Source organism: Stegostoma tigrinum, chromosome 11 (assembly GCF_030684315.1).
Source record: "Stegostoma tigrinum isolate sSteTig4 chromosome 11, sSteTig4.hap1, whole genome shotgun sequence".
In the NCBI taxonomy this organism is placed as follows: Eukaryota; Metazoa; Chordata; class Chondrichthyes; order Orectolobiformes; family Stegostomatidae; genus Stegostoma; species Stegostoma tigrinum.
The window spans coordinates 1,770,349-1,795,400 of NC_081364.1; the positions used below are offsets into that span (position 1 = coordinate 1,770,349).

The 25,052-nt window shown below is 44.1% G+C and overlaps 1 protein-coding gene across 3 annotated transcripts in view; it reads right to left on the reverse strand.

Moving 5' to 3' along the window:
* usp19 (ubiquitin specific peptidase 19) overlaps positions 1-25,052 on the reverse strand; it is a 133,560-nt gene that overhangs the window by 46,596 nt on the left and 61,912 nt on the right. For all 3 annotated transcript variants that reach the window (XM_059649681.1, XM_059649680.1, XM_059649679.1), the window contains exons 11-19: positions 22,238-22,353; positions 18,750-18,961; positions 16,503-16,701; positions 15,695-15,828; positions 13,005-13,163; positions 10,953-11,063; positions 6,398-6,508; positions 4,474-4,575; positions 295-435 (exon numbers count right to left, since the gene is read on the reverse strand). In XM_059649681.1, coding sequence (XP_059505664.1) covers positions 295-435; positions 4,474-4,575; positions 6,398-6,508; positions 10,953-11,063; positions 13,005-13,163; positions 15,695-15,828; positions 16,503-16,701; positions 18,750-18,961; positions 22,238-22,353 — 1,285 coding nt within the window. The remainder of the gene's footprint in view (positions 1-294; positions 436-4,473; positions 4,576-6,397; positions 6,509-10,952; positions 11,064-13,004; positions 13,164-15,694; positions 15,829-16,502; positions 16,702-18,749; positions 18,962-22,237; positions 22,354-25,052) is intronic.

The window sequence follows — 25,052 nt, forward strand, 5'->3', positions numbered from 1 at the left end:
TGACATTAAGTTGTTGTTGAATACTGAACCCTCAAACAATCACTGGGGTTTTGAACTGTCATTCTTCCAGTTACTAGCTTAGACACTGGATAATTTGTCTACTAACAACCATGACCACAGTGAGCAGAAATGGAATTGTCTGTCCAGTGCCCTCAGCTGATGGCCAAACATCCCAGGAGGGGACTACAATGACTGGCAAACTGCAAACATGCAAGAACTCCCAGCCATTTCACTGACGATGACTGGTCAACATTCAGAGCTAGAATCAGTACAAGGGGAGAGCAAAGCAGATACCTGTTGTACATTCAGTTCGAGTACCCTCTCCTTTGCAAGATCCTTAGTTAACACCTCAAAGCAGAAGAGTGTGTCACTTGGTGACACAGTGTCCAGGGACTGAGACGTTTGAAATATCCGATGGAATCTATTCCTTGCAACCTATGGGGAATGCCAGTAAGTCAAAATGAGAGATTAGTGGACAATCCAGCCCTTTCTATAAGTAACCAGGAGTTAGGAGTTAGTAAGCTATTCAATCGCGTAAGTGCAGAATTAGATTAAAAAACTCCCTCTACACTGTCCCCAAACATTCCCAAAGAATCCCTACAGTACTGAGAAGCCACACTGACCCTTCCAAAAGCATCCCATCCAGATCCACCACCCCATCTTATCCATGTACTTCTGCATTTCCAATGGTTAATCAAGAACAAAGAACGAAGAACAAGATCCTCTATCTAAACCTGCCGCCTATTTTCCAAGGATCTGTATCCCTCTGCTCCCTGCCCATTCATATATCTGTCTAGATACATCTTAAATGACACTATCGTGCCTGCCTCTACCACCTCCGCTGGTAACATGTTCCAGGCACCCACCACCCTCTGCGTAAAGAACTTTCCACGCATATCTCCCTTAAACTTTTCCCCTCTCAGGCTGAAATCGTGATCCCGAGTAATTGAGTCCCCCACTCTGGGAAAAAGCTTCTTGCTATCCACCCTGTCTATACCCCTCATGATTTTGTAGATCTCAATCAGGTCACCCAACTTAAACTCTGTCTTTCGAATGAAAATAATCCTAACCTACTCAACCTCTCTTCATAGCTAGCACCCTCCATACCAGGCAACATCCTGGTGAAGCTCCTCTGCACCCTCTCCAAAGCATCCACATCCTTTCGGTGATGTGGCGACCAGAACTGTACACAGTACTCCAAATGTGGTCGAACCAAAGTCCTATACAACTGCAACAGGACCTGCCAACTCTTGTACTCAATACCCCGCCCAATGAAGGAAAGCATGGCATATGCCTTCTTGACCACCCTATTGACCTGCATTGTCACCTTCAGGGTACAATGGACCTGAACACCCAGATCTCTCTGTGCATCAATTTTCCCCAGGGCTTTTCCACTAAACTGATATATCCCTGGACACTATGGGCAATTTAGCACGGTCAGTCCACCAACGTGCACATCTTTGGACTGTGGGAGGAAACCAGAGGAAATCCACGCAGACACAGGGAGAATGCGCAAACTCCAAAAAGAAAGTCGCCCGAGGGTGGGAGCGAACCAGAGTCCCTGGTACCGAGAGACAGCAGGACAGGGACAGCTAGGGGCTTGGAAAATGAAATTCCCTGTATTCCATTGAGTGTGTCTCAGCCCCAATGACCAAGTGATTCACTTCCATCCTGTGGCATCAGTAAGTCTATAAATGTAACACTGTGTTGTCAACTCATTCGCACTAGCTCGAGGACATTATAAAATTAATTTCATTCAAACTTTTAGGCCATTTCTCAACAGGGGTTCCAACTCTGGTTCAACACTTCTTTTAAAAAAAATTACACTGTTGGATTCCCTGCTGTTCATGTCATTCTCCCTATTCTGCCAAATCCAACAGCAGTGTGTCTGCATGGGTTTCCTCCAGGTGCTCTGGTTTTCTCCCACTATCCAAAGATATGCAGGCCAGGTGGATTGGCCATGCTAAATTGCCTGTAGTGTTCAGGGATATGTAGATTAGGTGGGTGAGAGGGAGATAGTTCTGGGTGGGATGCTTCAAGGGTCAGTGTTGGGACGAAGGGCCTCTTTCCACACTGCAGGGATTTCATGATTAATTCGATGCATTTTCTCAACTCTAAGCCTTCTGTCGACATTAGTCTCTATAGAAAATAAAAAAATTGTTTGAAATGAAGCTCCCTTGTAGAAATATTCTGGAGATTAATTTTTTTTTCCTGGAGACTGCAGGATAATTCTAACAAATTAACACCAGACATGAAGCTTGGTGAATGGCTAGTGTCAAATCCAATGTCCCAGTGTACTTGGAGACAATAAGAACTGCAGATGCAGGAGGCCAGAGTCTATAGGTGAGGCTGGAAAAGCACAACAGGTCAGACAACATCCATGGAGCAGAAAGTCAGTGTTTTGGGGTGAAACCCTGACAAAGGGTTTCAACTCGGAACGTTGACTTTCCTGCTCCTTGGATGTTGTCTGTCCTAGTGCGCTCCCCTTGCTGGCATTTTAGTGTTGTCCAAGATAATAAAATGTGAGGCTGGATGAACACAGCAGGCCAAGCAGCATCTCAGGAGCACAAAAGCTGACGTTTTGGGCCTAGGCCCTTCATCAGAGAGGGGGATGGGGAGAGGGAACTGGAATAAATAGGGAGAGAGGGGGAGGCGGACCGAAGATGGAGAGTAAAGAAGATAGGTGGAGAGAGTATAGGTGGGGAAGTAGGGAGGGGATAGGTCAGTCCAGGGAAGACGGACAGGTCAAGGAGGTGGGATGAGGTTAGTAGGTAGCTGGGGGTGCGGCTTGGGGTGGGAGGAAGGGATGGGTGAGAGGAAGAACCGGTTAGGGAGGCAGAGACAGGTTGGACTGGTTTTGGGATGCAGTGGGTGGGGGGGAAGAGCTGGGCTGGTTGTGTGGTGCAGTGGGGGGAGGGGACGAACTAGGCTGGTTTATGGATGCAGTAGGGGAAGGGGAGATTTTGAAACTGGTGAAGTCCACATTGATACCATATGGCTGCAGGGTTCCCAGGTGGAATATGAGTTGCTGTTCCTGCAACCTTCGGGTGGCATCATTGTGGCAGTGCAGGAGGCCCATGATGGACATGTCATCTAGAGAATGGGAGGGGGAGTGGAAATGGTTTGCGACTGGGAGGTGCAAACTGAGCGGAGGTGTTCTGCAAAGCGGTCTCCAAGCTTCCACTTGGGTTCCCCAATGTAGAGGTAGCCACACCGGGTACAGTGGATGCAGTATACCACATTGGCAGATGTGCAGGTGAACCTCTGCTTAATGTGGAATGTCATCTTGGGGCCTGGGATGGGGGTGAGGGAGGAGGTGTGGGGACAAGTGTAGCATTTCCTGCGGTTGCAGGGGAAGGTGCCGGGTGTGGTGGGGTTGGAGGGCAGTGTGGAGCGAAGAAGGGAGTCACGGAGAGAGCGGTCTCTCCGGAAAGCAGACAGGGGAGGGGATGGAAAAATGTCTTGGGTGGTGGGGTCGGATTGTAAATGGCGGAAGTGTCGGAGGATGATGCGTTGTATCCGGAGGTTGGTAGGGTGGTGTGTGAGAACGAGAGGGATCCTCTTTGGGCGGTTGTGGCGGGGGCGGGGTGTGAGGGATGTGTTGCGGGAAATACGGGAGACGCGGTCAAGGGCGTTCTCGATCACTGTGGGGGGAAAGTTGCGGTCCTTAAAGAACTTGGACATCTGGGATGTGCGGGAGTGGAATGTCTTATCGTGGGAGCAGATGCGGTGGAGGCAGAGGAATTGGGAATAGGGGATGGAATTTTTGCAGGAGGGTGGGTGGGAGGAGGTGTATTCTAGGTAGCTGTGGGAGTCGGTGGGCTTGAAATGGACATCAGTTACAAGCTGGTTGCCTGAGATGGAGACTGAGAGGTCCAGGAAGGTGAGGGATGTGCTGGAGATGGCCCAGGTGAACTGAAGGTTGGGGTGGAAGGTGTTAGTGAAGTGGATGAACAGTTCGAGCTCCTCTGGGGAGCAAGAGGCGGCGCCGATACAGTCATCAATGTACCGGAGGAAGAGGTGGGGTTTGGGGCCTGTGTAGGTGCGGTACATTGATGACTGTATCGGCGCCGCCTCTTGCTCCCCAGAGGAGCTCGAGCTTCCTCCCACCCCAAGCCGCACCCCCCAGCTACCTACTAACCTCATCCCACCTCCTTGACCTATCCGTCTTCCCTGGACTGACCTATCCCCTCCCTACCTTCCCACCTATACTCTCTCCACCTATCTTCTTTACTCTCCATCTTCGGTCCGCCTCCCCCTCTCTCCCTATTTATTCCAGTTTCCTCTCCCCATCCCCCTCTCTGATGAAGGGTCTAGGCCCGAAACGTCAGCTTTTGTGCTCCTGAGATGCTGCTTGGCCTGCTGTATTCATCCAGCCTCACATTTTATTATCTTGGAATTCTCCAGCATCTGCAGTTCCCATTATCTCTGATACTCTTTTAGTGTTGTCGCCTGCTTAGTTTGAAGACGCACCTCAGTCAGTCGTAGTGTGTCAGCTTTCACTTTCATATTGCGAGAGATTGCATCAAGCACATCAGCTGCACTTGCATTCTCCTTACTCACGCTCACCAAGACCTGGCAGCAGGAAAGGAGACAATTTATTCAACAACTTACATTCACATTGTGTCCTTTAAAATTGTTCAAATTGCTTCACAAAAGCATAATGAAACTAAGTCTGACACTCAAAAATATAATGTAAGAAGCTGGCCAGAGTTCTGTTTGGGGACGGTTGGAAGGAAATAGATCAAGGGGTGGAGAGATTTAGCAAGGGAATGCCAGGGCAGAGTTTAAGGTGAGTACATGCTTACAGTACGCAAGGTTGGACAGCATTGAAACAGCAGGCTGGAGGTTTAAAAAAAAGGCACAGATGAGTGTTTTGGCACAGGAGTGGAGGCAGATAAATGTCAGGTGATGTCAGATGAGGAACCGAGAGGACATGGAGTTGGCGAGTTTTGAGAAGATTTGTAGCTCAGGTTGAGGTTCTGGATGTGAATTTGCTCGCTGAGCTGGAAGGTTAGTTTTCAGACGTTTCAGAGGCTCACTGATGATGTTACCTAGAATGGTGACAAAACGTCTGAAAACTAACCTTCCAGCTCAGTGAACAAACTCACATCCAGGACATGGAGTCACACGCATGGTGGGGTTAATATCATAATAAAGAATCTAATGTTGAAATATTAAGTTCTCCCAAAAATGACTTTTTTCTAAAGAATTCTGCCTGGAAGTCAGTGGTGAGTGGGGTTCCACAGGGCTCTGTCCTTGGGCCTCTACTGTTTGTAATTTTTATTAATGACTTGGACGAGGGAATTGAAGGATGGGTCAGCAAGTTTGCAGACGACACAAAGGTCGGAGGTGTCGTTGACAGTGTAGAGGGCTGTTGTAGGCTGCAGCGGGACATTGACAGGATGCAGAGATGGGCTGAGAGGTGGCAGATGGAGTTCAACCTGGATAAATGCGAGGTGATGCATTTTGGAAGGTCGAATTTGAAAGCTGAGTACAGGATTAAGGATAGGATTCTTGGCAGCGTGGAGGAACAGAGGGATCTTGGTGTGCAGATACATAGATCCCTTAAAATGGCCACCCAAGTGGACAGGGTTGTTAAGAAAGCATATGGTGTTTTGGCTTTCATTAACAGGGGGATTGAGTTTAAGAGTCGTGAGATCTTGTTGCAGCTCTATAAAACTTTGGTTAGACCGCACTTGGAATACTGCGTCCAGTTCTGGGCGCCCTATTATAGGAAAGATGTGGATGCTTTGGAGAGGGTTCAGAGGAGGTTTACCAGGATGCTGCCTGGACTGGAGGGCTTATCTTATGAAGAGAGGTTGACTGAGCTCGGTCTCTTTTCATTGGAGAAAAGGAGGAGGAGAGGGGACCTAATTGAGGTATACAAGATAATGAGAGGCATAGATAGAGTCGATAGCCAGAGACTATTTCCCAGGGCAGAAATGGCTAGCACGAGGGGTCATAGTTTTAAGCTGGTTGGTGGAAAGTATAGAGGGGATGTCAGAGGCAGGTTCTTTACGCAGAGAGTTGTGAGAGCATGGAATGCGTTGCCAGCAGCAGTTGTGGAAGCAAGGTCATTGGGGTCATTTAAGAGACTGCTGGACATGCGTATGGTCACAGAAATTTGAGGGTGCATCCATGAGGATCAATGGTCGGCACAACATTGTGGGCTGAAGGGCCTGTTCTGTGCTGTACTGTTCTATGTTCTATGTTCTATGTTCTATGAATACACAGCCAACATTCTTTGTTTTTTCTCAAGCCTAGAAATTCCCAGCGTGCAGGGTTATTTTCACATCAACCTCAAAGGGAGTGTGGTTGACTGAGCTGAATGGCACGTGCTGTTTTGTGAAAGTTTGACCAATAATACAAACTGTCAGAAACGGACAGTTCTTACCTTTACTGGCTTCTTATGAGGCTCCTTGGCAAAAAAGTAAACAGTGAGCAACTTCTGTTTCTGTGGCAGGGGGACGGACAGGTAGAGAAAAGGATCGAATGTGATCGACACCTGGAAAACAAAATTTTCAATTGAGATAGCAACAATGTGCAGGGCACTGGTAAGCATCAAAGCGCAACTAAAACAGAAGCGAAGACAGAGGGATTCAAAGGGAGAGGGGAGAAACAAAAGTGCAAGAGCAAAAAAAAAGTCACAGTTGTTTCGCTCCTGATATGCGCTCACCAGCCATATCCCCTCTACAGAGAGGGGAACCTGCATTCAGCTGAATCCTAAGCTTGAGAATGCAAATTGAGGAGGAGTGTGTCACTAACTGCTGGGCTATATCAGGGACTGCACTGTGCTCTAACAGCCACAGGGCTCCAGGAAAACTGTGTTGAAGGCAAGCAATGGCTCGATGGGCCATGGATGTTTTTGCAATGCTTTTATTAGCGCTCCCTTGTGCAAAGTAAAAAGAAATGCAAAGTAAAGTCTCCTCTTCATGATGCCAATGCTAAGGTGCTCTAAAGTACGTGCACAATATTCTGAACTCTCAGATGTGCATCCTCATGGCAACCCTCAGCAAAGCAAGGTCACAGTTAGTGCCAGACTTGTCCTTTAGACTCTGTCCCTTGTCCACCACAGTCGATATATACACAGCCAGTTGGCAGGCAGCTTGCAACTTCTAGTCTGGGGTGAGTTCATAATCAAGAGGAAAGAAAAGTGTCTCGTTTGTGCCATTATTCTGAATCTTGTTAGTGTCTTTTGGATTTATTTTAACACTTGATCCCATCATCCAGGAATTTCATCGCTCTTCTGAGAAAGTACTGTATCACCAGTTTGTCATCTGTAGGATGAGATGTGAAACCAAGGTTCTGTTTACTATCCCAGATGGATGTAAAAGACCCAGTGGCACTAACAGAAGAACAGTGAACACTGAAGATTATTTTACAACCGCAATGTCTTTTGATTTTAAAGTTTTGAAGCTAATTTCCATAGCTTTGCCCCAGCCTATCTGCAATCATTCTATAAGTCCAGACAAACTTCAAGAACTTGCGCTACTTCAATTCTGATCCCCCAAGTGGCCACAATTTTAACTGACCACTAATGGTGTAACATTCCTTCAGCTGTCTAGACCGCTGAGCTCAGGGAAACTCTCTTGCGTCTCTGAAAACTACTTCCTTGACCGAGCTCTGCCCCAATATCTCTTTACATGGTTTATATTAATTGGTGTGACTTAAAATGAAATTTAAGTACCTTGAGACTTTTTTTCTTTATTCATTAAGAGGATGAGGGCATCACTGGCTAAGCAGCATTTATTGCCCATCCCTAATTGCCCAGAGGGCAGTTATGAGTCAACCACATTTAAGTGGGTCTGGAGTCACATGTAGGCCAGACCAGGCAAGGATGGCAGTTTCCTTTCCTAAGGGCATTAGTGAACCAGATGGGTTTTTCCAACAATTGACAGTGGATTCACAGTTACCATCAGATTCTTAATTCAAGGTATTTTATTGAGTTCAAACTCCACCGTATGCCATGCCGGGATTCGAACCCAGGTGCCCAGAACATTATCTGGGTCTCTGATTAGCAGTTCAGTGATGATGCCACTAGGCCATCACCTCCCCAGCTTTATCATAAAGGTTCTTTATAAATACAAATGATTTAAATCTCTATCCAGGTTTAAAGCAGTTTTTTTGAGGAATGCTGCCACCTACTGTTCGAAGAAAAACACATTTCCCCTTTATTTGCACGCCATCAAGTCCAGCTGCACTTTCAAATTACTGAATATACCAGTTCAGTTTCTCCGAACTCAACGGCACAGATTTTTCCAGAGTGAGTGCATGCTGCCAACACAAAGACTGTCTGCGCCATCCATGCACGTGTAGGTGATATCAGGAAAATGACAAAGTGCTTTGACATCTCTGTAGGCAGCAGTTCTGCTTGCATATCCTTTACAGCATTTACAAAGTATAAAAGTAATGGGGCTTGAAGAGGATTTGGCCCATTTAAACCGATTCCATCCAGGGACTGACTAAATAACCACTGGTGGGTTTTGGTGGAGGCTGAACAATACAATTTTGGAGGCACAGGCTCTGCCACAGGTAAGGCAGATGGTGTTGCAGTGCACAGTCAAGGTTCCTGTTCATTATACATAGAACATAACAGCACAGTACAGTCCCTTCGGCCCTCGATGTTGTGCCGACCTGTCATACCAATCTCAAGCCCATCTAACCTACACTATTCCATGTACGTCCATATGCTTATCCAATGACGACTAAAATGGACCTAAAGTTGGCGAATCTACTACCGTTGCAGGCAAAGCGTTCCATTCCTTTACTACTCTGAGTAAAGAAACTACCTCTGACATCTGTCCTATATCTTTCACCCCTCAATTTAAAGCTATGACCCCTCGTGCTCGCTGTCACCATCCTAGGAAAAAGGCTCTCCCTATCCACCCTATCTAACCCTCTGATTATTTTATATGTTTCATTAAGTCACCTCTCTACCTTCTTCTCTCTAATGAAAACAGCCTCAAGTCCCACAGCCTTTCCTTGTAAGACCTTCCCTCCATACCAGGCAACATCCTCGTAAATCTCCTTTGCACCCTTTCCAAAGCTTCCACATCCTTCTTTTAATGCGGTGACCAGAACTGTACACATTACTCCAAGTGCGGCCGCACCAGAGTTTTGAACAGCTTCACCATAACCTCTTGGTTCCGGAACTCGATCCCTCTATTAATAAAAGCTAAAACACTGTATGCCTTCTTAACAGCCCTGTCAACCTGGGTGGCAACTTTCAAGGATCTGTGTACATGGACACTGAGATCTCTCTGCTCATCTACACTACTAAGAATCTTACCATTAGCCCAGTACTTTGCCTTCTGGTTACTCCTACCAAAGTGCATCACCTCACACTTGTCTGCATTAAACTCCATTTTCCACCTCTCAGCCCAGCTCTGCAGCTTATCTATGTCTCTCTGCAACCTACAGCATCCTTCGTCACTATCCACAACTCCACCGACCTTAGTGTCGTCTGCAAATTTATTAACCCATCCTTCTACGCCCTCATCCAGGTCATTTATTAAAATGACAAACAGCAGTGGACCCAACACCGACCCTTGCGGTACACCACTAGTAACTGGTGTCCAGGATGAACATTTCCCATCAACTACCACCCTCTGTCTTCTTTCAGCAAGCCAATTTCCGATCCAAATTGCTACATCTCCCACAATTCCATTCCTCCGCACAACAAGCAAAACTAGATTTGCTGGCCTAATGTTCCTACAAGTGGAGATGGATTGACCCGAGTCTTTGCAACATGCCAGAGAGCTGGCGCTCCGGGTTTGATTCCACCCTACAGGCAGGTTAAACAAGTACATCACACCACCTGTGTTCAGTGTACACGTGGTGATGATGCACTGCAAAGGCTGTTTACATGCACACAGTGGAGCTGACAATAAACGCTGCCACACATTAAACTCCTCCAGAAACACTTAATACTTTACAAACTGTTAAATTCACCATTTCGACTTATCAAACTCTCACAACAGTACTTCATTGATGCTTTCAGACAACGCTCCCAAGGTTCAGTAACCCCGGTGTCAAAACATAATTCATTCTGAAGGAGGGTCTAGGCCTGAAACGTCAGCTTTCCTGCTTCTCTGCTGCTGTTTGGCTTGCTGCGTTTATCCAGCTCCACACCTTGTTATCTCAGATAGGCACACAGCATGGATTCACAAGACAGTGGCAATGCCAGGTCTTCAAGATACAGGAATTTACAAATCCTGCTTTTAAAAACCAAGCCAGAGTCCTGCAGCCTTTGGCATCTCCCTGCCCATTTCTAACTCGTGCTAGGTTCAAATCTGAAAGAAAGCCTTGTATTTTATTATGCCTTTTGCAAGATCACTCAAAACATAATTTTTGCACCCGTGTGCTGTTACCATTGTAATGTAGAAACAGGCCAGCCAAATGACACAGAGTAAACTGCCAGAAAGAGCAACAAGATAATGGTCATACTGTCGGTTTTCAATGCTATCGGTTAAGTACTAAACAGGATACAGGGGAGGTTTCACTGGTTCATAACAAATAAAAAGTAGGCTGCTTAACATTGAGCTTATTTCATCACTGAACCAAATCATTGCTGATCACCAGTTTAGCTTGGTTTGACTACTCCAGTTCTCATTTTTATTTGATGACTACCAGACCCCACTGTCAGCTTTAGGCTTCTTGAGTGGTCTGTGTTTTAAACTGGAGTTTCCGTTTGCGTGACATTGTACCCCTGACATCACCACTGAACAGCAGCTTGCTCTGGACTTGATCAAACCAGAGCAAAGTGTTGGACTCCGACCAACTCTCTGAATCTTTCACATCCATCTAACCAAGGGCTTCAGTTTAATGCCTCATACAAAAAGAAAATGCAACATTGACCTCACCTCCAAGATACAGTTGGTCATTTGAAGGATTCGGTCACTTATCATAGCACCACACACACAATATTATTTATCCAGTCAGTCTCTCACCTTGTAACATATGGGGCACACCAACTTTGACTTGTACTGACCCTGGAAGAGATCCACGATAAAGGAGTCATTTCGCATCTTATGGCGTTCCCAGGCCTCCTCTGCCACCACCTGTGAGACATGTAAAGCTGTCAAAGAACTGGAGACTGTGGAATATCTTAAAACTATATCTTTAAGTTCAGATGAAAGGTCATGACATGACAAATAAGGCTAGACTTGCTGTTAATTTTCAACTTATAGTTTTATTGTCGAATATATTTCTCTAACTACACCACACCAGATGACAGTCAAGTCAAATCTTTGCAATTTAACCACATCTGTGGGTTACGTGTACAGGAAAATGGAAGGAGATTGCAGGTTATGTAAACTGAACCAAGGAGGCATGTTTACTTGTAGTATGTTAGACAACAGGTTGTAGTGTGTGAACAGTGTGGGACTGGGAGAAGGTTCTCACACGCAAAGTAAATAACTCAGTCATGTTCATCATTTGTGCTTCCCTCAGTGGTGGCATTTAATGGTTATACACGACAATAAAGAGGAATTACAATGTGAAGACACTTTATCCAAGATCACAACTTCCCAAATTATGAAACAGAACTGGAGGAATGGCACTAATTGCTTTAGCTCTGCAAGGAGTCAGAACAGACAAAGGGTTGAGTGGTTTATTTCTGCACTGCATCATTCCATTGTTCTGATTTCAGCTTATTGCCACTCTCTGGGATTTTCCAAACCCCAGCCTGATTTATCATTATTCCAAATTGATTAGGTCCTCATGAGCAGATGTTTTTAAAATCAACCTGTTCAGACAGGAGGAGCTGTGGCTTGAACCTAAAACCACAAGATTTCACGCGGCACAGTGGCTCAGGGGTTAGCACTGCAGCCTCACAGCACCAGGGACCTGGGTTCGATTCCACCCTCGGGCAACTGTCTGTGTGGAGTTTGCACATTCTCCCCGTGTCTGTGTGGGTTTCCTCTGGATGCTCCGGTTTCCTCCCACAGTCCAAAGGTGTGCAGGCTAGGTGGATCGGCCATGCTAAATTGCCCGTAGTGTTCAGGGGTGTGAGTTATAGGGGGATGGGTCTGGGTGGGATGCTTCAACGGGCAGTGTGGACTTGTTCGGCCGAAGGGCCTGTTTCCACACTGTAGGGAATCTAATCTCTTCATAGGTATCACAACTCTAACAAGAACCTGCTGGTTATCAGGCACAAGTTTAACAATGTCACCCTATCGACTGGAGACTATATGTTTGAATGCATAGAAAATGGACGTTCACAAGAAGCAGAGAGAGAGATCAGGAACACATGGAGCATTTGCCATCTTTTCCAGCAAAGGTAGATTGATAGTATTAGAGGTGCCAGGCAAATCAGTGTGTGACCAAGTGGTGTCAAAACAAGGTGGTAATGTAGTTGTAAAAAATTTGGGATCCTGAAGTTTTATGAATAAAACCAGAGGAACTGATGTAAAATCTTTATAAATCTGCCGGGGCATTATGCCCAGTTCTGGACATCACATTTTACAATGTTAAGGACTTAGGGGCTGTGCAGTAATTTACTCCAATAGCACAATGAAGGAGTGAATTACAACCATGAGAGAGACTGGAGAAGCTGGGATTGTCTTCCTGAGAGCAAGGAATGTTTAATGACGTTTTAATGGAGACAATTAAAAATCAATATTTTAATAAGGAGTAGGTAGTCAGAAAGGTTACAGATTAAAGGATACAATTTTCATTTAATTGGCTGTACAGTGGAAGCTACTTCCCATGTAATCTTCTGTTTTAGTTGGAACAGGAAAGGCCTTTCCACTTTATAACCAGTTGATCGATTTACACTGAACACACTGTGCAACTAATGCTATTTCCATAACAGTGTGCCCAAATCGGTAAAAAATCTCTGGAACTTGACTTATTAAAAGGGAGATCACTGCAGATTTTATTTTTAAAAAGCCAGAACACAGTGTCAAGAGATATGCCTATAGAACAAAAAACATGACTGTTAATACAGAGCACTTGTGAAGGAGTTCCAGGTCAGAGTGTAACCAAGCAGCATGATGTACCTCATCTGGACGCCCATCAGAATCCACGGTCTCTGTGTACGGTTTATTCTGTATTCTATTGAGGTCCTCATGGAGGCCATCCAACAGAAATGCCATGAATTCCTGAGCATCGTGTTGAGCATAACCAGTGAATTGGCTTGCTTTACTCGCTACAATAGCCTAGGAGAAAGGAGTCAGAAATGAAATTTTTGCATTTGGGTCAGACAAGTTTGAAGCAATATCTAACAAAAGATGTGAAGCCTGAGGAACACAGCAGGCCAGGGAGCATCAGAGGAGCAGGAAAGCTGACGTTTAGGATCGAGACCCTTCTTTAGGAAAGGGTCTGAAGAAGGGTTCCGAACCGAAACGTCAGCTTTCCTGCTCTTCTGATGCTGTCTGGTATGCTGTGTTCCTCCAGCTCCACACCTTGTTATCTCAGACTCCAGCATCGGCAGTTCTCACTATCTCTAACAAAAGATGGATCTTTTTATTACCCCAGTAATTTCCTTCTGCAGTTGTACCTCTCTCGCTCTTTCTTTAACATCATACAAAGAACAAAGAACAATACAGCAAAGGAACAGGCCCTTCAGCCCTCCAAACCGGCCCATCCATACTAAAACTGTCTTCAGTTGCAGGAACCATATCCATCTATCCCTCTCCTATCTATGCATTCTTCCAGGTGTTTCTTGAATGCTGCTACTGTGACTTCACACTTTGTAACAGGCTGCCATGAGGGACCTCGTCAAAGGCTTTACTCAAGTCCACGTAGACATCAACCACTTTTCCTTCAATCACCATCACCTCTTCAAAAACCTCAATCAAATTAGTAAGGCATGACCTCCCCCACACAAAACCCACACTGTCTATCATTAATAATTCCATTTGCTTCTAAATACGTATAGATCTTGTCTCGGAGAATCTTTCCCAATACCTTCCCTACCACCGATATGAAGCTCACAATGGCAGTAATTTCCAGAATTATCCTTGTTATCCTTCTTAAACAATGGGATAACATCTATTCTCCGATCCTCTGGGACCTCACCTGTGGCCAAAGAGGATATAAAAAGATATCTGTCAATGCTCTACCAATTTGTGGTCTCGCCTCCCTCAATAATCTGGGGTAGATCCCATCAGGACCCAGGACTTATCTACCTTAATAGTTCTTAATACTTTTTTACCTCATGTTAAGAAACATCTAATGGAATTCACATAAACAGAGAACGAGTACTAAGCAAGGAGGAGGACAGAGTGATTGAAAGCTGTTGAATCAAACCAGAATCAAAAACTTCTAAACAAAAGCCTGGAGTTTTATTTGACAGGGATTACTTTTTTTTCGAGCATTCATTTACAGGATGAGGGCATCACTGTCTAGGCAGCATTTATTGTCCATCCCAATTGTCCAGAGGGCAATTAAGAGTCAACCACATTGCTGTGGCTCTGGAGTCACATGTGGGCCAGACCAGGTAAGGATAGCAGTTTCCTTCCCTGAAGAACATTAGTGAACCAAATGGGTTATTACGACAATTGGCAATGGATGCACTGTCATCATTAGATTCTCAATTCCAGATATTTTATTGGATTCAAATTCCACCATCTGCCAAGGTGGGACTTGAACCTGGGTCCCCAGAACATTATCTGGGTCTCTGGATTAACAGTCCAGCAATAGTACCAATAGGCCATCGCCTCCCCCAAACAAATTACTGAATTAATAAACAAAAGCAGTTAAGATATAGATCAGCCAGAATCAACCAAGCTCTACGACAGGCTTGAGGGGCTGAACATCCACTCTTCTCCAACGCTTCTGGTAATGTTTGGTATGCACCCTGTTGTGTAACTAATCCAGTAAAGTTTTCTTGCAAGGAGGTCTCAGCAGTCAGCACAATTGTGTTATACCTGCTCAATGTCATATCACCACCGTTGCAATGAGACAGTTTCTTTTGAAGAGAAACTAGGTGCTTTGTCAAATGGAGAACGGCAAACAAATAGTTCAAAAACTATTCAAATGCCCAGTGTCACTGCTGCTGTCACTAAATTGACAAGTGTAAGGAGACTCTGGACAGACAATCCTGTCAACACTAGACATGGATGCGTAAACTAAAAGACCAAAAGAATCTTCATCCTCTTTGGCCTACCGTATATAAACAGGATCCATACAAAGTTCTGACATACAAGCACAGACCCTTCAGCTTGCCCCACTATAAAATCACAGCTACTTGTGGATTGATAAGAAAGATGATTAAAATCCCAGTGTCAATGACGAGATAATTTTTTGGAACATTCTCATCATTTCCAACCAGTAACCAAAGAATGTCCATGAGACTACTATGGCTTAGGCTTGTATTATTTGATATTTAGCTCTTGTACAATGCAACCTTCACTTCAGCTAGCACTGTAGGGGACACTGAACTCACCATCCAAATCACTAAACCTACTCCACAAATATATCTCCAAATTAAAAAAAAGCAGTCTACCCAATATCTCCCCCTGTTCAAACTATGTGTATACCCTTTTAGTCCTTCCACAACAAAGCCATTTAAGTGGTTTTGTGACCAGAAAAGTGCAGATTTCCAATAAGCCTTGGTAGAAAAGGTTTAAGGCCATCTGCACAGCCATTGTTTCCAATGCTCCCACAAGATGTGAGATCAGTTTGTCCATTTAGTTGGAAGGCCAGCTGAGGATTTGACATGGACCCCAGATTGGTGCTCACTCACTTTTAGCTTCGATGGCTGGTAGGCGTGGTGTGTTCCTTTCCACAGAGCCCGCAGCAACACCGCAAAGCCAATGGCCAGTCGGCCACCAGTTCCCAGAGGATTGTTGTAATTTAATTCAGACTCAAAAGATCGATCTATCAAATTTAAAGCAAGATGTTCAGATTTAACTTGCAACGAGGGCTTAATCTTTCTTCAGCAAAAGCTCATTTGAACATTCAGAAGAATAAATTATCACTTTTTATACAGCGTATCAAAGATTTTTAAAAAAATTTGAATTGAATGAATTGCTTTGAGATGTGATGAGTCATACAGCCTTTCTGACACCAGGCCACAAAGAATACAGTTAGAGATTTTTTGTGTAGTTGAAAGAGTTTGTTTAATTTAGCACCTTTCACACCTCTTTAAAGTCAATGAAACAGTAGCAAACGTAGTCACTGCTACAATGTGAGAGCATGGCATTCAATTTGCACATTCAAAGATCCCAGAAGCAGCAGTGATGTTGACACAGCAATCGGTTCGAGAGATGTTGGTTCAGCAGAATAACACCTCTGCCCCTTTGAAACAGTACCATATTTTTCATCCAATCAGATACACAGCGCCTTGAATAACATCTCATATGAAAGATGGCACCACACAGTGTGTGTCAGGAGTGAGGGAGCTGTATAGAGTTCTGGTCTAGATGCTAAACTGCTTCAGGCTTTAACATGTTCTGACACAAACAAGAGGGAGCACATTAGCCACCCGACACCAACAGCACAACCAAAAAAGTTTCTCTTTAAAGAAGTGAATTTGACTTTTTTGTACTCACCGTGGAAGTAATCACGAAGTTCTCGTGTATTGGACAGTGACTGGATCACGCTGTTCATGAAGCAAGTGTTTCCTAGGTTGACCAGCCCTGTGAACCCTGGCAGACAGACTTTTTTCTCCTCCTCCTCTTCTTCCTCTTCAGTTTGCTCAGTGTTAGAGACACCATGGGTCATTGGGGTCACCATGCAAGTAGGCTTGGGCTTTAGCACACAATGCAAGGTTAAGATCAACATTTTCCCTTCATACAAAGTACAGAAAAAAGGCAAAGAAAACTTACAAATTACGAGTGGTAATGGGAACTGCAGATGCTGGAGAATCCAAGATAATGAAATGTGAGGCTGAATGAACACAGCAGGCCCAGCAGCATCTCAGGAGCACAAAAGCTCCTGAGATGCTGCTGGGCCTGCTGTGTTCATCCAGCCTCACATTTCATTATCTTACAAATTACAATGTTACTTAACCAGGAGCAAATGTAGGTCAGCAAGCATTGGTATGTAAAGCTTGTTGAGAATTAAAACAGGCTGAATTAAAACAGACTCAGTTTATGGAGGTTAGAATGTGGATGAGCAGCCAGGAGTGAACTGCGTTAGTCAAGAAGGGAAGTAAAAGTGGCCTGGATGAAGTTTTCAGCAACTAATGAACTGATCATAGGCAAAGTCAAATGATAATAAAGAGGTGGAAATGGGCAGCTTTAGTGATGGCACAGTTGATATTGTCAGTTCAGCTCAGCACTAAATGTCACATCAAGGTTCCAAACAGACTGCCCTGATCTCAGACTGCTGACAGGAAGGGGGACAGAGTTTGTAACTAAGGAAGAGAGTTTGGCACGGCAACTGAAAACAATAGCTAGAATCTTCCTAACATTTCATTAGAGAAACTTTTTGCTCAGCCAGTACTAAATGTCTGGTAATGTACCAAATATCAAGCGATGAGGGGTGTTATGGTGACACAGTGCTAAGCGTTGCAGTGTGCATGTGCTGATACTTCCCAAAAATAACTGCTTTGAACTTTTCCCTGATGCTGCACTTTTGAATGATATCACCAAGAAACACAAAATAGGAGGGGTTAGGATAGATCCCTGGAACAGAAGAGGAGTAACAATGCAGGAGCAGGAACAGAAGTTAAGCAGTGATTCTCAGGCTGCAATACATTAGCCAGGAATAGGACCAGACGAGAGTAACGCCTTCAGCTGGACAACAATGATATCAACAACTGTGTCAAAGACTACTGACAGGTCAAAAAGGATAACATGGAGTAACATTTGCAACATTGATCGCAACTGTTTTGATACCATGACAGGTTCAGGTACCTAACTAGGACTTAAATGTGGATTTAGAATCATAGAAACCCCAGTGTGGAAATAGGGCCTTTGGCTCAAAAAGTCCACATCAACCTTCAGAGCATCCCACCCAGTTGATGTACACATTCCTGAACACTATGGGCAATTTAGCATGTCCAATCCACCGAGACTGCGCATCTTTGGACTGTGGGAGAAAACCAGAGGGAACTCAAGCAGACACGGGGAGAATGTGCAAACTCCACACAGATAGTTGCCCGAGGGTGGAATCGAACCTGGATCCCTGGCTGTGAGGCAGCAATGCTAATCACTGAGCCACCATGCCGCCTTCCAGGAAAAGTTTTGTAAACTGACAACGTTTCTTTTCCTCAAGTACTAGCAAGTGGTAATAACTGCAGATCGGTCTGGAAGCCAACTACAGAAATTTATGTTACAGAAAAACATCCAAGCTTGATAATGTGATCTAATACTTAGTTGATTAAGGCTCCCATCTCCCATCTTATGAGAAAACTCAAAACGTCAGGTTCGATTTAGAAATCCATTAAAACAAGTATTTTCAGCTCCTCTCTGGATAAGCAGGTATACCCCCCAAGATACTTCGTCAGAAATGGAAACATCAATTGCTCAGATTGAGGTCAAGCTCCCAAATTGCACATTAATGTCACTTTAGAGAAGGACATCTGCCACCCTTATCTAGCTTGACCTTACATATGAATCCAATCCCATACCAATGTGACTGATACTCAAAGCTCTCTGTGATGGGCCAAGAAGCCCCTCAATTGCATCAAGTATGGACAGCAGATCAAATTACTGGCTTACCACAAAGCATCCCATCCAGGGTAACTAAGAATAAAAGCATCAGCCTTTCCAGTGACACACATCAAGAACCAATAAAGGAAAGTTGAACATCGTTTTTAGGAGAACAGTGAACTTGGAACGTAAATTACTCACCGATGTTACAAGAGTGTCCTGTTTAATCTGCACACTGTCAGGAGGAGACCTGATTGCCGACTCAAGGCTGGCCTCTTCTGTGCGCATTTTCTCCTTCTCACTGGAACGTGGCTCCTCCTTGGGAGGAAGTGTGTGCTGGCTGCTCCCAGGCTGTGCCTTATCCAGCGATGGAGGGCCTGCAGGCACAGCTACTTTCGCACCCCCCACTGCACCTTAAACAGGGGAGCACAAGGCTTGTGTTTAGAAGGTCCAGTGAAAACACACACACAGGCTTAAGTACCCTTGTAAACAACTTCCACAAGAGTTCTTGCGTTTTTCGCCTTGGTTAGATACAGGGTAAAGCTCTTTCTATATGTCCCAAACACTCCCAGGACAGGGACAGCACACGGTTAGATACAGAGCATAACTCCGTCTGCACTGTCACATCTGTGTTATCTTTTCATTCATTCATTTATAAATGAAACTGAGCACAGTAAAGAGTCTGTTTGGTGGACATCGAGCTGTGCTACATTGTGGAATATGCCAGCCAGACTGTGTAGAGTTTTTTCAAATTTGGGAAATGGATTTATAGATTACAAACAACTCCAACTGAATACTAACTCCTCTCAGGTCTGTGGGAGCAATTTACAAGGATATTAAATTTGAAACCCTTTTCCTTATGTATTTGAAGGGGAAGCAACATCCCAGAGGTATTACTGCTGGGCTGATACTAGGGTCATTGAGTCCTGCAGCATGGAAAGACAGGCCCTTCAGCCCAAACTGGTCAATGCCGACCAAAATGTCTATCCATGCTAAGCCCAATTCCCTGCATTTGGCCCATATCCTTCTAAACCTTTCTTATCAATGTATTCATCCAAGTGCCCTTTAATTGTGGTTAATGTATCCACCTCAACCGCTTCCGCTGGCAGCTCATTCCATGTGTGTACCATCCTCAGTGTATAAAGGTTGCCCCTCAAGTTCCCATGTATTTTTTTTCCCCTTCCCCTAAACTGATTCCCTCTAGTCCTCAATTCCCCAATCCTGAGAAAAAGACTGAATGCATACACCTTTTCCAAGCCTCTCATGGTCTTATACACTTCTATTAAAATGCCCCCTCAGGGTCCTTGGCTAGAAAGAAAAAGATCCCATCTTGAGCAACCTCTCTTTAAAATGCAGTCCCTCAAGTCCAGGCTACATCCTCGTAAATCTCCTCTGCAATCTTTCAAGTTTTAATAACAACTTTCCTACCACAAGCTGACCAAAATAGAACACAATACTCCAAAGTACAGCCTCACCAATGTCCTGTACAACAGCAACATAACTTCCCAACTTCTGCACTCAAAGCTCTGACTGATGAAGGCCAGTAGGCCAAAAGCCTTCTTCACTGCCCTACCTACCTGTGACTCCACTTTCAAAGAACTGTGCACCTGAACTCCAAGTTCCCTCTGTTACACTGCACTCCTTAAGATCCTACCATTCATCATGAAACTCCTACCTTGATTTGACTTTCCAAAACGCAATACCTCAAACTTACCTGCATTAAACTCCATTTGCCATTTCTCGGTCCACTTTCCCAGCTGATCAAGATCCTGCTGCAATTTCTGATAACCCTCCTCACTGTCCACGATATCACCTATTTTAATGTCATCCACAAACTTACTAATCATGCCTTGTACATTCTCATTCAAATTACTGATATGGATAAACTGCACTGGGCCCAGCACCGACCCAAGGCACACTCCGAGTCACAGGTCTCCAGTCCAGAAAGCTTCCTTCCACTGTTACACTCTGCTTCCTACCATCAAGTCAACTTTGCATCCAATTTGCCAGGTCTCCCTAGATTCCATACAATCTAACCTTCAGTTGAGCCTCCCATATGGAACCTAATCAAAGGCTTTAGTGAAATCCACGTAGACTATGTCTACCACCCTACCCTGATCAACCTCCTGGTCACTTCTTCAAAGGTCCAGGCACCCAGGTACAGTTCTGGGGACCTGGGTTCGAATTCTGTCACAGTACCTGGTGGAATTTGAATTCAATAAAAATCTGGAATTGAGTCTAATGATGACTATCAATCTATTGTTGATTGTCAGAAAAATCCGTCTGGATCAGTTCCTTAGGGAAGGAAACTGCCATCCTCACCTGAGATAACATGGTGTGATGCTGAATGAACACAGCAGGCCAAGCAGCATCAGAGAAGCAAGAAAGCTTGACGTTTTGGGTTGGGACCCTTCTTCAGAAGAAGGGTCCTGACCTGAAGCTTCAAGCTTTCCTGCTCCTCTGATGCTGCTTGGCCTGCTGTGTTCATTCAACTTCACACCGTGTTATCTCAGATTCTCCAGCATCGGCAGTTCCTACTATCTCTGCCATCCTCACCTGGTCTGGTCTGGCCTATAAGTGACTCCAGGCCCACAGCAATATGGTTGACTCTTAACTGGGTCAGTACTGGCGGGCACAGGTCTGTCACTGCATCAATACTATGTCAGACCTACCTCACCAGCATTGGACCACGTTATACAATGACAGACACAGGGGACACCTATTGAGGTACATTGATAGTGCCCCTATCTCTGGGCTCAGAGGGCTAGGTTCAGGTTCTACCTGTTCCAGAGGCATATCATAACATGTCTAAACAAGTTGATTAGAAAATATCTGGTGACGGACTTGTCCCCACCAATACTATATCCATTATACAATGAGAGTCCTATCCACATCAGTACTGTGTCCCAGTGCCATACAGTGACAGACCGGTCTCCTCTGTTACTGTTCTCACCAGTGCAGCATCCTAGTATTGTGGAGTGACAGAATTGTCCCCACCAGTACTGCACTGGTGTTGTACTGTCAAACCTGTCCCCACCAATACGGTATCACAGTATTATACAGTGTCAGATCTGTTCCCCCTCCCCAGTACTGTACCTCAGTGTTATACCGTAAGACGTGACCCCACCAGTGCTGTCTTCTAGCCTTACTGAATCAGATGTGTCCCGACCAGTACTGTATCCCAGTGATTTACAGTGACAGACATGTTATCATCAGGGCTGCACCAGTGTTAAAAGGCAGCATTAATGTAATCCTGGGTTATATAGCAACAAGCTTGTCTACCACCATTATTGCACCCAAGACTGAAACAATTTAAATTGCTCTTTCCACTCAACAGAGATTGCATGGTCAGAACCAGCAATGACACAGCTGGCTGTTTTCTAGTTTAAAAAAAAATTCTAAGTCACCATAATTCTGGAGTCCTTGTAGTATTATTGAACAGCATGTATTTCAAGGTAATTATTCATGTAGTGCATTACTGGGCAAGATGAGACATACCAACCATGCTGCATGTTGGTATGGTCCACATCACAGCAAGAATAGGAAAACATTGGAAATACACAGCTGGACAGTCTGAATCTCGAGAAAATGACATACTCTGAGGTCACACATTTATCTTATTTAATCTCGTGCCAACCAACACGCCTGCATATAATCATGTTGAATTATTTGTATGTCACTCTGCAGACCTTGTGTCGCCAGAGCTTCAAGTCCTCCCCACCGCTGATTCTGTCTTTTCTTCAAACTGATATCGATGCGTGAGGTTGTAAAGGTGTACTGGCACTGCTCTGGATTAATGAGATTCCTGAGAGAGAAGAATAAATTCAGTCATTATAGATTGTCAGAGATAACTCAGAACCACAAGCCCCCTAGGTTCCATGCATTGTTCAATGACTGATCATATTGTACCCTACAGTTGTGTTACTTGATTTATCATCTGAGAGGCGGATGTGGTCATGGATAATGACATGGCAACAAAGGCCAAGAGGCTATTTGATTTCTACTTCATTTGTGCGGAGTCTGTGGTATAGTGCAATAACACTGGACTCATCATTCAGAAATGCAAGTTCATGCACTAGTGGAAGGAGTTCAAATCTCATTATGGCAGATGGTGAAATTTGAATTAAATAAAACTCTGGTATAAATAGCTGTCCTAATGGCTATCTTTAGCTTTAATGTGCCCGATGAAGAACCTGTTTGGTTCATTAAAGTCCTCCAGAGAAGTGATATTGCTGTCCTTACCTGGTCTGGTCTATATGTGACTGTAGACCCAGAGCAACGTTAGTGGCTCTTACCTGACCTCTGAGTAATTAGGGGGAGGCAGTAAATACTGGCCGAGCTAGTAATGCTCATATACTATGAACAATTTTTAAAAAAATTTGCTTCCTAATGAGATGTTGCAAAGGCAATACAGCTGAAGTTTAAGCAGCAGTGACTGGAAAGAGAGTGGAGGTAATCAAATTGATTGTAGAACATTTCAAATACTTCACCAGATATTGTGATGGGTGAATGGTGGAGATGGGAATAGATAAATGTTTTGAAGTTTTGTTTCATTATCTTTAGGGATGATATAAATATACAGCTTTCTCTCAAGGCTGAATTACAAGGAAAGACAGCATAATATTGGGCTTAATTGAGAAAACAGGCAAAAGGCAATCCTGTACATTTGAAGTTTCTCTGTTTAATGCCATTTTGATTTAATGTCAGTAAGTTGAGCACCTCAAAATTCATTTGTCTTCACATGAGCAACCTAATTTGCATGTCTGCTGCTCTTTGTGGCATGGGAATCAAACAATGTCCGGAAGCATAGATTTAAGGTTAGTGGCAGGTGGTTTACGGGAGGGGGGAGGAAATGTTTTTTTACGCAGAATGTGGTAGAGGCAGAAAGATTCAACACTTAAGAAGTGTTTAGATGTGCACTAGCTATGCCAAAGCGCAGACAGCTACGGGGTTAAGTACTGGAATATGGGATTATTAAGTTCGGTGCTTCTGCTGGACTGTGCAAACTTGATAGGCCACAGGGCCTTTTTCTGTGCTGCAGGCTTTTACAATCATCAGCGCAACAAGTATGTTTGCGCACTACTTTACCCACAGAACCTGAATTTCAATCGAAAGGCAATCTCTTATGCAGTTTCAAAATTTCATCTCATGGGACTAAATCATAAAATTACTTATTATTTCAACAACCAAATGTCACGAGGAAGAAAATGGAAACATTTGTGTGAAGAGTGCTGACAAAAGTTTAGCCGACTTGTAGCAAGTGCTATATCTGAGCGGTGTTCTTGATGTTGTGTGAAATCATATGCAGCAGATACTCAATGGGCTTTTGTACTTGGAAACTTGATCAGAAATACTTCTTCAACAAATGGCCTGCTACATATTGGGATCTTATTTTAACAAAAAACAAAGTTGAACAGAGATGAGATCACATTTGAGTCTGATCAAAACTAGCTACGCTAGAGTGCACTGCCTTGAGTCTCACTTTTTTATGATAGAAAAAAGTTAGTTACTGCCAATTAGTGAGTGCAGAGTTGGCAGTGAAACACGAGTTTATAAATTAGGAACAGGAATAGGCAACTCGGCCTCTCAAGTCTACTCCATCATTCAATATGATCATGGCTGATCTGATTAATTTGCATTCCTTCCCATCTGGTAAGCTTTCACACCCTTGCTAACCAAGAAGCTATCTACAACTGCCTTAAAATATTTAAAGACTCTCCTTCCACTGTCTTGAGGAAGAGAGCTCTAAAGATTTATGACCCTCAGAAAATTTTCTCCAACTCAAACCATAAATGGGTGACCCATCTTTAAACAGTGACCATGCATTCACAGAAGAAAACATTCTTTCCACACCCTGCCTATCAAGATCTTGTGCATTTCAACTGTTACCTCTTGGCTTTCTGAACTCCTGAAAGTACAACTGCATTCTGCCCTGACTTTCTTCCTAAGACAATTGGCTGATTTCAGGAATTAGTCTAGTAAAGTTTCTCTAAACTGCCTTTGATGCATTTATACCCTTCCTTAAATAAACTGATCAATACTGTACACAGTATTCCAGATGAGATCTTGCCAATAATCTGCATAACTTAAGCATAAGCCTCCTTGCTCTGTATTTCATTCTTCTTGCAACAAACAATGACATTGTTAGCTTTCTTTCTTATGGTTTAGTAACTTACATAGCCTGCATTGTAACCTCTTGCAATTCATCCAGTAGGATGCCCATTTCAAATCTGCAATCTCCCTAGTTTCAGATAACGTGCTTCATTTCTGTTTTGCCTGACAAAATGGACAATTCCACATTTTCCATGTAATACTTAATTTGCCAACAATTTTTCCCACACTCATCCATTTATATCCCTTTGCAGTATCACGTTCTCTTCACAATACATTTTCCTATTTATCTTTGTGCTATCAACAAATTTAGCAAAATATCTTCAGTCTCTTCATTCAAGTCACTGACGTAAGCCATAAACAGTTGAGATCTCAGCACTGATCCCCAAGGCA